Raw genomic sequence first — 13,107 nt, forward strand, 5'->3', positions numbered from 1 at the left:
CGCTTTTAGACCATTTAATTAAAAAGTCCACTATATGCTGTCATTCTGATACAGCTGCATGTTTTACCACTATCTAGGAAAGTAACCCAGTAGCAGCCCTTATCAATTGGTTATTAAATCATTGCAATCAAGTGCAATCTAATGCAGGCCACATTCCTTCTTTTACAAAGGTTCGTGGGCCATTTACAGCCTATAAAACAGACTGGATGTAAACGTTTGACTGCATAAATGTTTAAAATGTTCACATTTCATTGGTCCGATTTCAGTGTTTAAAGACATTGTCCCATGTGACTTCCTATATGATTTTGATCTGCTGATCTCAAAATGCATTGCTTCCTAAAGATACATTTAGGAAAGGTGTATAGTATGCTGAATTAGCAGCCCTTAATGTAATCTATCATTTGTCCAGAAGGGGGCAGCTCTGCGATCAATGTATATGAAAGCAAAACACGGTCACGTGTCCAAACAAACGCTCCAATCAAAATGCTCTCGAGCGCAGCGGAATCGATTCAAACAGTGCGTTCGGGTTGAAAAGCTGCAGCCACGTTGCGCACTTATTTGCGCGTCTGTGTAGACGTTAAGTCGCGAGCTTTGGTTGTGTTCTCTCTCAGTTTATAGATGTTAGGCGTTTATTGGGAATAAACTAAACATAGAATATTACTGAATGTGTCGCTAAAGGCTTCTTTTCGTCTCGGATGTCAGTGGCACCGAAACAATGGAGTCGCACATTATTACACCAGGTCCTTACCGAGCTACCAAACTGGTAAGAGGAAAACACAAGCAAACGCTGCTTCATAGACATCACACGTTTCTTTTAAACATTTAGACTCTTCTTGCATGCATTTCTTTCTACTTATTTTCCCGAATGTAAGTTCAAACTTTCTGTACATTATTGTTATGCTGTTTGTTGTGTTGGAAATGATCATTTTTGAGGAACGCATCAAGCCATTTCCCTCTTCATCAGTTGCTCTAAAATTCTCATTTTGATTTCCCCCATACAGTGGAATGAAGTCACTAAGCTTTTCCGGGCGGGGATGCCTGTGAAGAAGCATCGGCAGCACTTGAAAGCTTATCCGAGCTGCTTCACCGCCACCGCAGCTGTGGACTGGTTACACGATCTCCTCAGACACAATTGTAACTTTGGACCTGAGGTCACCAGGCAGCAGACTGTCCAACTTTTAAAGAAATTCTTAAAAAATCACGTCATTGAGAATGTGAAAGGACGGTGGGGTGTCGAGGACTTTGAGGACAACAGTCAGCTGTACAGGTATTCCACATTTGAGAAGTTGTACATTGTTTATCTTTACTAGCTTTATCCTGGGTCTAATTGGATCATGGGGCATGACGCATGAATACACCCTGGACATCTATTCAGCACTGGGCATCGCACAGTCAAACTTGGAGTCATGCTTGGGTGTAATTTGGCTTTGTTGGTTGGTACTAGGAAAGCCATTGAATGCTGAAAACATGATCACAGGGTTGATCGGGGGTCTCTAAACCACCATGCTGGCCTTGTTGTACATTTTTGTTTGCTTTGAGTGGCATGGACAAACTAATAAATTACTCGGCATGCTCTTCAAATATTTTCCAGGTTTCCACCAACATCACCGCTGAAGCCGATCCCAGCTAGTTCTCAAGGCACAAGGAAAAAGAGTTTGTCTTTGAAGGACAGAGAGGGCTTCTTTAAATTGAGAGCTTCCAAGAAATTTGACAAAGAAATCCAAGTGAGGGTTTAAAGACACTTGCTTTTTTTGTTGACTTTCAATATGATTGTTTTACAAATCTCAAACTGTTATGTTTCCTCAAGGAAAATATAGCTCCAGCTGTAGAAGATTCTTCCAACAGTGCATCCTCAGAAGAGGCTGTACAATGTAGAGAAATTACAGAGGAAGAAATTCAGGATATTTGGAAAAATGCAACATTAACACAGTAAGCATTAGGGTTTCTTATCAATTTAAGAAAAAACTTTGCATGCTTGCTGCACTACACTGTGAAGACGGTGAAGAAGAAAGATCATCACTTGATTTGTGTTTTTACCAGTTTGCAGAAGTTGCTTGGTTTGCCATCTCTGGAAGATGTTTTGAATCCAGCAGAAGTCAATTCCCACTATATTGTGTATAACATGACCAAAGTGAACAAACATGGAGTTGTAACTTTGGAAGATAAGAGCGGTAAGGCGTTTTTGTAACCATGTTTATTTATAATCATGTAATCATTTCTTTTTTCTTTTTTTTTTTAAGATGTTTATTTTGTTTTTGAGTTTTAATTCTGGTTTAACTTATCTAAATAGCACAATGGTTTTGTTCACAGAAGATCTACCTCACTGGGTTTTGTCAGCCATGAAATGTCTCGCAAACTGTAAGTATGAATGTAAATGTAACCGCTGATGATTAAACATTTTAGATCTTTTGAATGCATATTAAGTATAATTACTGAAATAAATCATTCATTCATGTTGCTCAGTCTATAGAGTATGCAGCATCATCTGACTTTATTTTTACATTATTTGTGTAGAGAAGTGTTGAAGGCTAGATGTGCCTTTAAGATCTAAAGATATTGCTAATATAATTGGATTGTATTCTTTGAATCGTCTGAGTGTATGACCAAAAATAACAACACACTGCATAATGTTTAATTATGGGGGACATAATTTTTTTTATTAACAATGCACCATAGTTGTTAAGTCTAACTTCTCTCTAATTTAAGATGGATATTTTCGTTTTGATCTTTTTGTGTTTTTCTTGCATTCTAAAGGGCCAAAATTTGACCAGCCATCTTACCCAGGCTTTGAAAGGGATGTCTTCAAATCAGTGTCTGACTATTTTCACAGTCTTCCCCAGCCAATGCTGACCTTCCAGTACTATGAATTGTTTGTTAATGTTCTGGGTATGTATAAAACTGCTATTAATATTCGGGAAATGGCTAATATATGTTGCAATGTAGAATGTAGTTGTTAAAAGTTTTGTTGGGTCCTGTTAATGTTTTCTTAGCAAAATAAGGGGAACCTACCTAAATGGTGCTTTATACTTATGAAAATAATATTTCAGAATTTCTTCCCTCTAATTCAGGCATCTGGAAAGTTTTTAGTTGGCAGACTTAAACATTATAATTACCGCCTCCCTGTTTGTTGTTGTGTAGCCAACACTGGCTTGCACAATTTCTCTGATTGTAGGTTCAACCATTTTTTTTGTTTTTATTTTGTTTAATAAAAATATAGCCATGTGTTAATAAGAGGCTGATTAGCTTCCTCACTTTGAAAACATAAAACTCTTATTTTGCTAAGCGAAATATTTTAATGATCATTGAAGACAAGTTACATTTCAAACAGTCTGATGACTTTATTTTCTCTAGTCATGTTTGTATTCTCATGCAAAAAAAAAAAAAGATCCACCATAAATGTCTTTTTCTATAAACAAAAGAGTTTATAATTTACATTTTACATTTGTGGCATTTAGCAGACGCCCTTATCCAGAGCGACGTACAAAAGTGCTTTGAGTCTCTAGTAATGAATAAATCTACACTGGTATGCAAGATTACAAACTTAATATAAATATAACTCGAATTCTACAAACTATAACTCGAATTCTACAAACGAATGTGATATCCCGTGGTATCCATTTATGCCAAAAGTGCTTTGAAATCTTTATCAATAAATAGTTACTGATGCTGGTTCATTATGTTCTAGTCTAAGAAAACCACCAGTCTAAACATTTTGTTGAAAGGAAATTTAGTTGGAAAAGCAAAGATTTTTTCAATATTTTTTAGAAATAAATAAGGTGACTGGTATAGCCATGCTTTAACACTTAAATCATTCTAGGTTTCTCTTCATCCTAGCTGTTCATGGTGCTAAAACTGCTTTAACCTTTATCCCAATAAGGACATCGCTTAGATTACTTATTAGCTTGAACCAATTCAGTCTGTGTAAATTAATTATTTAGCTTACATTGGCTGAAAACACACTGGCTGAAAAAGCAGTACTAGAATGAGAGGGAAGAAATAATAGCAGATGTTTTACTTCTCATTTCACTGAAAGGCAGAAAGTTAACAATAACTGTTTACTCCTGGTGCTTTTTATGTACTTTTTTTAAAAACTAACCCTCCTATGCGTCCTGACTCCTAAAACTTCCTGTTTTTTATCCTTCCTCAATCCTTGCCTGCTTGTTTGTTGTTGATGCTGTCTTGTCTGATCCTTTGCTAGTTTTGTGCGGTTATGCAGCTGCTCCCAATACACAGCGTGGCAAGCGTAAAAACCTGGAGGGATTGAGCTATCCACAGCCAGCTAAAGCCCCTCACCTGAACTCTGCGAATGCCTTTAGATCCACTGAGTGCCTCTTGTTGAGTTTGATAAGAAAGGAATCTTTTGAAGAGACAGATTCACCGATGAAAGAGGTGTTTGCCACTAAAATTAGGACCCAGTTTGCGGGTTCAAGGGCACGTTCCAACGGACGTCAACTTAACAGGTTTCCACGCAGGAGCTGCTCATTGGAAAGAATCCTGGACGAATCTGTAGATTCGTGCCCTAAATGGGAGCTTTTTAGGTCTGCTGAAAGTCTAGCATCAACAAGGACTAACAGCACTAGTCCCTCCTCTCAAGGAAGTTTTGAAGTAAATATGGAGCCTAAGCCTGATTGTTCTTCCTCCGTGTCCTGTAACACCTCGACAAGTGATACTTGTTCTGGTATAGAGACTTCTCAAAGCAACAGTAGCTCAAGCTCCCATCTCCTCTCAGAATGTCAACCCACCAAGCAGAGATCTGCCCGGCCTCGGCCCAGGAGCATCGGGAATTGTCTTGATATATTGGAGCACAGAGAAATGTCAGAAAGTTCCTTTAGCATCAATGCTCCAATAGCAGAAATTACTATGAGACCAGACTTGTCCTCCTCTACCGTTAGTCTTAGAGGTCTTGGGTTGGTCCGTTTGCATGGAAGTTGCTTGGATGTCAGCACAGGGCCAAGCAATAGCAGACTCTGTCGTAGCTCTCTGGATCTGTGCAAGGCTGGTGTGCCGTCTCGTCCCTCAATGTCTTCCATTGCACGTCGCCCGAGTCCTGAGCAAAGTAAGACTTGCATGTGTCTGTCCATAGCATTGTGAGTGTTCTGCTTGTGTTGGTGTGGCTTGTGATTGTTGTGTGTGTTTAACCTTGCCTTTAACATGCATGCATTTTACTTTTTAGCATGTTATTTTCCTTTCTTTTTGCATGATATTTGGAACTGGGGAGAACATGTTTTTGGAAATAGTCTGTAAATTTGTGATGTATGAACAGATTTTTCGAATATTCTCTTTGTGCGGATTTTGTGTGTGCGTGTTTGTATATAAATGCTTTTCGTTTTATTGGTCGTGATTCCATATATATTTTTTGTAGTCATGCATGCAGGAACAAATAGTAAATATTTTTCCAAATTAAATGTAAAGATATGTTTTGTTTTTTTGCTGAAATTGATATTGATTTATATATCAAAACAACATAATGGAACAATAGAGGTAAAAACTAAATATGTGTGAATCAGAAGCTGAAATATCGGATTTTATATATTTTTGTCTGAATGACTTGCATGGATCAAATCACTGTACGACAGTTCTGTATGGCTGGCCATGTTGCTAAACCCAAAATTTCTATTTATTGCTGCATTTGCCTTTATATGTTGTGCTTCACTGGAAATCTCTTTGACTGTGGGGGTTCGTAGGCTTGCTCCAGCCTGCACTGGAGCGGCTTGCTATTGAGGCCCTGCAACTCTGCACCCTACTCCTTCCTCCGGTATCACGACGCAAACTGCAACTGCTCCTGCGCATGATCTCACGCATGAGCCAGAACGTGGACATGCCTCGGTTGCATGACACCATCGGGACACGCACGCTGGTAAGAAACATCTATGTCGTGTCTCAGAGATCATTCAGAAGTTGCAGTTGCATTCTCTTGGCCTGTCATGGCATTGCTTGTTTAGGTAGTGTGCCCCTTTTTGTGTGTGTAAATGCAGATGGTGCAAACATTCTCTCGCTGTGTATTGAGCTGTGAGGAGGAAGTAGATCTGGATGAGCTCTTGGCCACCAGGCTGCTGTCATTTTTAATGGACCATCATCAAGAGGTTCTCCAGACACCCATGTACCTGCGCACTGCTGTTGAACAACACGTCGCCTACCTCAGATCACAGGTGAAGTCACTTTTTTTTTTTATCATATCACTTAAATCAGTGGTCCCCAACCCCCCGGGCCGTGGACTGGCACCAGTCCGTGGGTCAATTGTTACTGGGCCGCACAGAAAGAATACATAACTTACATTATTTACGTTTTATTTATTTTCTGATTCTAAACGAGGTTTTATTTTAGAAAATTACCGGATTCTCTCCGCCACATCTGTCTATGACTCACTCTTGATGCATGTCAAGATGAAGCCTCGGTCACATGTCTTACCTCCATCCGCTACCTTCTTAAAGGGGCTGCTCCGGCACAAAAAAACAAAACAACACAGTTGATTCACGTTTATTATTATATTTAGAAAATACCAGTTTTAATCATTTTTATTTTATATCTGCCACACCTTAAAGGCCCGTCCGTGAAAATATTGTCCGACATCAATCTGGTCTGTGGCGCAAAAAAGGTTGGAGACCGCTGACTTGATATGTTGCTAACCAGTCTAAAAAGATTGTGTTACTCTGAGCGATATAAGCAAACTAGTGACATTAAAACTGACTTTAAAATGTAAAAAAAAAAAAAAGACCTTGCTTAGTAAAGTATGTGATTTTCTTTGCCACTATGCAAACTAGAAAAAAACTAAATGGACCGAGCTATACTGTTCTGTTATGACGGATCGTAAACCCGGTAACTCATGTTGGTATCAGCAAATACCAACAGAATCTGTCTGGGGGAGAGGGAACTAGTCTGTATGTTGAATTTAATTGTATTTTGATTTAAATCTTTTTGTTCCTCCTAGAAGAGACACGGTCTTCCAACCTACTCATTCTGCAAACAGATCAGCACTCAGGAGTTTGAGGAGCAGAAGCTGTCTTTGTCTCAAACAGCTGTTGCAGAGCTGCTGGAGAGCATCATCAAGGACAAAGGCATGTCAGTCAAGGAGAAGAAAAAGAAACTCAGATTGGTAATGACTCTACTAGTGGTTTCCCCAAAATTTTCCTGAAAGACTGCAATTTTAATTTAAAAAAAATTTCTTCCTTTTCAGTTTCAGAAAGAATATCCTGACATCTATACTCACCGCTTCCCCACCACAGAGAGTGAGGCACAGCTTTTCGCAGATAAACCAAAGATCAAACCACCAATGTTGATTGGCATGAGGAAAGCAAAGGCATTTAGCATTCGCAACTAAATACCTCTGGAAAAAAAAGTTGCGTGTGTGTGTGTGTGTGTGTGTGTGTGTGTGTGTGTGTGTGTGTGTGTGTGTGTGTGTGTGTGTGTGTGTGTGTGTGTGTGTGTGTGTGTGTGTGTGTGTGTGTGTGTGTGTCTGAGAGTCATGTCATGGATGCCTTAGGACTATGGGATTGTGTCATTATTTACAGTTACATTGTTATTGGAGCTTTCAATACTGCTCTCACTAACTCACCCAGTAAGAGCAGAGAAGTCGTCCACGTGACTGGGATTACCTTTTAGTTGTACTATTTCCTGGGATTGAAGTCTTTTTATGTCATGACATTTAAGGGATGGCAGTGAATTTTTGAGTTTTATTTTTCTTGCGTTATATATTTATTTATTTTGATGCACATAGTTGCCTTGCATTTGTTGGAGCTCATGGGTAATTTTAACTGGTGCTTTTTGGGAAACTAACTAAAAACATAGAATTTAACATGAAATGTTTACAAAAGTATTAGCAGCGGTTCGTTTAAGCAAGGCTGTGTAGAAACCAAATGAAGGTGTGTCTTGTTTTATAACTATATTTTTTTTTTGTCTATTATTTTATTTATACTTTGTGTTTCCCCATTCCTTATATAACAATTTTGTCTGAGAGTTTAACTGACATGTTCTTATAAGTTTGTTTGTTTTGTTTGTTGTGAACATAATTTCTGTGTTTTATCATTTAATATGAATTCATGCTGAATTGGCTTCTCAAAGAATCTTTAAAACTGAATTCAAACCCATGCTTTAAACCTTTAGTTTTAGCCCAATATGCAATAGAAATGATTTTTGCACTATTCTCATCTGTCCTCATAGATGTTTATCTAACCATTTAGAGATTATTTTATTCTGACAGTGCAGAATTTTTGTTATAGTATAGTGCATTGTTTTGATATTCAAATTAAATAAAAAAAAATACAAAAAAGAATGCTAAGTTGAAGTGTGATCATGAACAGTATTCATAGTGTGATGCTTTTGTTTAACACACTTTATTAACCCTGCCAAACATTTGTGATGTACAATGTTTATGGAATTTAAGCTATGCAATAAAAGGAACAAATTTTATTTTTGCCATTTGTCTGCAATGAATTAGCTCCTGTTGTAGTATAGTGTAGTAGGTTTTTGGATTGTTTTTTTTTTTTATTAAATATTTAGGGGTTTAAGCAAGTAGTGCTGAAACCCTATTGTAATTGTAGTGATTTTTAATTATTATTATTATTACTACTACTACTATGCCCTAAAACTGATCGTGCAGACCAAACTGTTAAGCCTAGAGACTTGAAACTTGGCCAGATTGTGGAGCTCAATTGTTGATAAAGTATCAACTCAATTGGCCAAAGGGGAATCTAAAATAATTTTTTTTTTTTTTTTTTTTTTTGGTTTTAGCCACAATGCGTTTGTCATAGCCTCAGATTTTTATATATATATATATATATATATATATATATATATATATATATATATATATATATATATATATATATATATATATATATATATATATATATATAATTTTTTTTTTTTAATCCTTGGGTCAAAACAAAGAAAAAACTCAGATTGTCTTACTTTTGCAAACCTGTCCTAGGTTTTTCACCCCAACTGAACCAAACCAATGCAGAAATGTTCCCTGGACAGTTACTATCAATAAATATTTAAAAAAATAATAACTTTTGACTGTCACAAAGGGTCACCAAAACGTTTTAAATAGGCTGGGCTGCTTTTACTAAAATGTCTATAACTCATGAACGGAATGAGATGTTAAATGATATATAAAATGTTTATATATATATATATATATATATATATATATATATATTTTATTTAACCTTTATTTGGTATGCTTTTTATTTTATTTTTTTAACCACAGATAAGACCAACCATAACTAACAAAAACTTTGTTGCAGAAGTTAGGTGTGTATAGCATGTGGCTCCATTTCTTTTGACTTGAAGTTACTGGTGACAGTGTAACTGGAAACAGTGGTGATATTTGTGCATTTTATTAAATACCTGTGAATCTGATTTGTAAAAGTTGTGCCTCTCAGAAATAATTTCACCATCAAGACAATCTCCTTTAGCTTGGGCCTGCGTTCTGTAATGAACCATTTTGACCTCTGATCCAACCTGTTTGATAGCCAGGCACAAATTTCAACTGAACACAGACAATAAACACAATAAAAAACGAATCTTATGAAATTCATGTACATGGAACATTAGAGATTTGATTTCCCAGCCAAACTTTCTAATAAAAAAATCACAGATTCAGGGCATCTCCACTGCCTTGTTAAGAGGGTCAACGTTTTACAGCCCTAAACCTGTAAACACTGAAGGGGTGAGATATACTGACAAACATTATATAAATATTTTGCTACCTTAACCATTAATAACAATAAACCAAACATTCTACAGTTGTAGACATAAGCAGCACTTAACTTTAACAAACCAGCAAACTCTAGTGCCATACACAAACGCTAAGAATATCAGTTTTGCACAAGAACTTTCAAAGCCAAGCTGATACTACAATCAGCCTTCTGTGTGGTACATTTAACTGACAGAAATAACTATAACTACATGTGGTTCAAAAAACTGAAGCTGAAATGGGATGAGTTAAACAAAGCCATCCTAAAAGTGCCACAGACAGAAGCATACACTCAAAGCCCGGGTAAAAAAAAAATCTAGAAAACTGGTTGCCCTAAAAGATTTAAGAAATGGTTACTTGAGTTTCACCTGAGTGAACATAACATAACATTTTAAGTTGTCCTAACAATTATCTTCAGTTGAATAGACTAAATGCTTTTAAGTATATTGTTCTGTCAAATTACTCAACCCAGCCATTAGGGAGGCACAAGCCATTACACTCTTAGTGCTGGTCCCAAGCCCGGATAAATGGGGAGGGTTGCGTTAGGAAGGGCATCCAGCGTAAAACGTGCCAAATAGAAAATGTGGATCACAAATAAGAATTTCATACCGGATCGGTCGAGGCCCGGGTTAACAACGACCGCCACAAGTATCAAAGAAATACCGAAGGAGGAGAAGGAGAGGAAGAAGAGGTCTACAGAGACAGCAGGAAAAGGAGAAGTGTGGAGAGTGAAGGTTCGGGTTGGTACTTTAAATGTTGGTACTATGACTGGTAAAGGGAGAGAGAGAGCTGATATGATGGAGAGGAGAAAAGTAGATATGTTGTGTGTTCGGGAGACCAAGTGGAAAGGGAGTGGAAGGCCAGGAACATTGGAGGTGGGTTTAAACTGTTCTATCATGGTGTGAATGGAAAGAGAAACAGTGTAGGGGTGATCCTGAAGGAAGAGTACAGTAAGAGTGTAGTGGAGGTGAAGAAAGTTTCTGATAGGGTGATGAACGTAAAGCTGGAAATTGAAGGGATGATGATAAATCAGTCATCAGTGCCTATGCTCCACAAGTTGGCTGTGAGATGGAGGAGAAGGAAAGATTCTGGAGTGAATTAGATGAAGTGGTAGATGGTGTACCTAGAAAAAGCGATTGGTAATTGGGGCAGACTTTAATGGGCATGTAGGTGAAGGGAACAGAGGTGATGAGTAGGTGATGGGTAGGTATGGCTTTAAGGAGAGGAATGTAGAAGGGCAGATGGTGGTAGATTTGAGTGAAGGAAGGTGCATACAGGTGGACTATGTTCTATGCAGGAGATGCAACCTGAAGGAGATTGGATTCTGTGAATCCAATCTCCTTCAGGTTGCATCTCCTGCATAGAACATAGTCCAATCTCCTTCAGGTTGCATCTCCTGCATATCCACCTGTGTGCACCTTCCTCCACTCTTATAGGTCACCCTATGATCATCCTTCTTCTTAAAATACGTATTCACCACTGCCATTTCCATATTTTTTAGCAAAATCTACCACCATCTGCCCTTCCACATTCCTCTCCTTAAAGCCATTCCTACCCATCACCTACTCATCACCTCTGTTCCCTTCACCTACATGCCCATTAAAGTTTGCCCAATCACCAATCGTTCTTTCCTAGGTACACCAGGTGTTGGGGGGGGACAGTGTAGCTAGACAGCATCGGATGGTGGTCTGTAGGATGGTTTTGGAGGCGAAGAAGAAGAGGAGGAGAGTGAGGACTGAAAATGGAAATGTGTTGACTAGTGAGGAAAGTGTGTTGAGAAGGTGGAGGGAGTATTTTGAGCAGCTGATGAATGAGGAAAATCAGAGAGAGAGAAGGTTGGATGATGTGGAGTTAGTGAAGCAGGATGTGGATAGGATTAGTAAGGAGGAAGTGAGAGCAGCGATTAAGAGGATGAAGAGTGGAAAGTCGGTTAGACTAGATGACATACCTGTAGAAGCATGAAATTGTTTAGGTGAGATGGCAGTGGAGTTTTTAACAAGATTGTTTAACAGGATTTTGGAAGGTGAGAGGATGCCTGAGGAATGAAGAAGGAGTGTGCTGGTACCGATCTTTAAGCATAAGGGAGATGTGCAGACCTGCAGTAACTACAGGGGAATTAAGTTGATCAGTCACACCATGAAGTTATGGGAAAGAGTAATGGAAGCCAGGCTGAGAGAAGAGGTGACCATCTGTGAGCAACAGTATGGTTTAATGCCAAAGAAGAGCACCACAGATGCCTTATTTGCTTTGAGAATGTTGATGGAGAAGTAAGGAGAAGGATAGAAGGAATTGCATTGTGTATTTGTGGATTTAGAGAGAGTAGTTGTGGTATTGTATGAGGACGTCAGGTGTGTCAGAGAAGTATGTAAAGGGTGGTGCAGGACATGTATAAGAACAGTGTGACAGCAGTGAAGTGTGCATTAGGAACGACAGACTGGTTCAGGGTGAAGGTTGGACTGCATCAAGGATCAGCCCTGAGCCCTTTCCTGTTTGCAGTGGTGATGGACAGGTTGACGGACGAGGTTAGACAGGGTCTCCCCTGACTATGATGTTTGCGGATGATATTGTGATTTGTGGTGAGAGTAGTGAGCAGGTTGAGAAGAGCCTGGAGAGGTGGAGATATGCGCTGGAGAGAAGGGGAATGAAAGTCAGTAGGAGTAAGACAGAGTACATGTGCGTAATGAGAGGGAGGGAAGTGGAGTGGTGTGGTTACAGGGAGAAGAGGTGGAGAAGGTGGAGGAGTGTGTTAGAGAAGTAAAGAAAAGAGTGCAGGCAGGGTGGAGAAGAGTGACAGGAGTGATTTGGGATAGTAGGGTATCTGCAAGAATGAAAGGGAAAGTTTTTAGGACTGTGGTGAGACCTGCGATTTTGTATGGATTAGAGACAGTGGCATTGAGTAAAAGACAGGAGGCGGAGCTGGAGGTAGCAGAACTGAAGTTGTTAAGGTTTTCGTTGGGAGTGACAAGGATGGACAGGATTAGAAATGAGTTTATTAGAGGGACAGCCCATGCAGGATTCTTTGGTGACAAGGTGAGGGAGGCATGATTGAGATGGTTTGGACATGTGCAGAGGAGGGACATGAGTTATATTGGTAGAAGAATGCTGAGGATGGAGCCACCAGGTAGGAGGAAAAGAGGAAGGCCAAGGAGGAGGTTCATGGATGTGGTGGGGGAAGACATGCAGGTAGTTGGTGTGAAAGAGGCAGATGTAGAGGACAGCATGGTATGGAGACAGATGATCCAAAAGTCGAAAGAAGAAGTTGTTCTGTCAAATCACTCCACCTAACATTTTACTTACATTAAAATATACTACTTATTATAACTACTTTGGCAAAACTTCCATTGTATTGTATTGAAAATGGTAAGAAAATTGTAGGTGAGAAAAGGCTTTTCCCTTGCATGAATCCTAAA

General features: G+C 38.8%; 1 protein-coding gene across 5 annotated transcripts; it reads left to right on the top strand.

Moving 5' to 3' along the window:
- Window positions 1–504: 504 nt before the first annotated feature.
- On the top strand, window positions 505–8,406 carry depdc1a (DEP domain containing 1a). Of its 5 annotated transcripts, none has more exons than XM_046872382.1 (13): window positions 505–763; window positions 1,002–1,267; window positions 1,592–1,724; window positions 1,808–1,929; window positions 2,041–2,171; window positions 2,311–2,358; window positions 2,755–2,886; window positions 4,199–5,056; window positions 5,685–5,857; window positions 5,976–6,149; window positions 6,929–7,093; window positions 7,175–7,363; window positions 7,454–8,406. In XM_046872382.1, exons 1-12 carry the CDS (start codon window positions 716–718, stop codon window positions 7,316–7,318), a joined length of 2,394 nt encoding a protein of 797 aa, XP_046728338.1. In that variant the 5' UTR covers window positions 505–715; the 3' UTR covers window positions 7,319–7,363; window positions 7,454–8,406. The 5 variants fall into 5 exon arrangements, with proteins under 5 accessions (XP_046728338.1, XP_046728340.1, XP_046728339.1 ...); XM_046872384.1 differs by having other exon boundaries at window positions 7,175–7,341; window positions 7,432–8,406; XM_046872383.1 differs by having other exon boundaries at window positions 7,175–7,341; window positions 7,436–8,406.
- Window positions 8,407–13,107: the final 4,701 nt, after the last annotated feature.

The sequence above is a fragment of the Silurus meridionalis genome, chromosome 17 (assembly GCF_014805685.1).
Source record: "Silurus meridionalis isolate SWU-2019-XX chromosome 17, ASM1480568v1, whole genome shotgun sequence".
Lineage (NCBI taxonomy): Eukaryota > Metazoa > Chordata > Actinopteri > Siluriformes > Siluridae > Silurus > Silurus meridionalis.

Bases quoted from the DNA above. Each gene is read 5' to 3' on its own strand.
- depdc1a (XM_046872381.1), top strand. From the start codon at position 716: ATGGAGTCGCACATTATTACACCAGGTCCTTACCGAGCTACCAAACTG. The intron at 2,887-4,198 runs GTATGTATAAAA...ATCCTTTGCTAG, and splicing joins ATTGTTTGTTAATGTTCTGG to TTTTGTGCGGTTATGCAGCT. The intron at 5,057-5,684 runs GTAAGACTTGCA...GGGGGTTCGTAG, and splicing joins TCGCCCGAGTCCTGAGCAAA to GCTTGCTCCAGCCTGCACTG.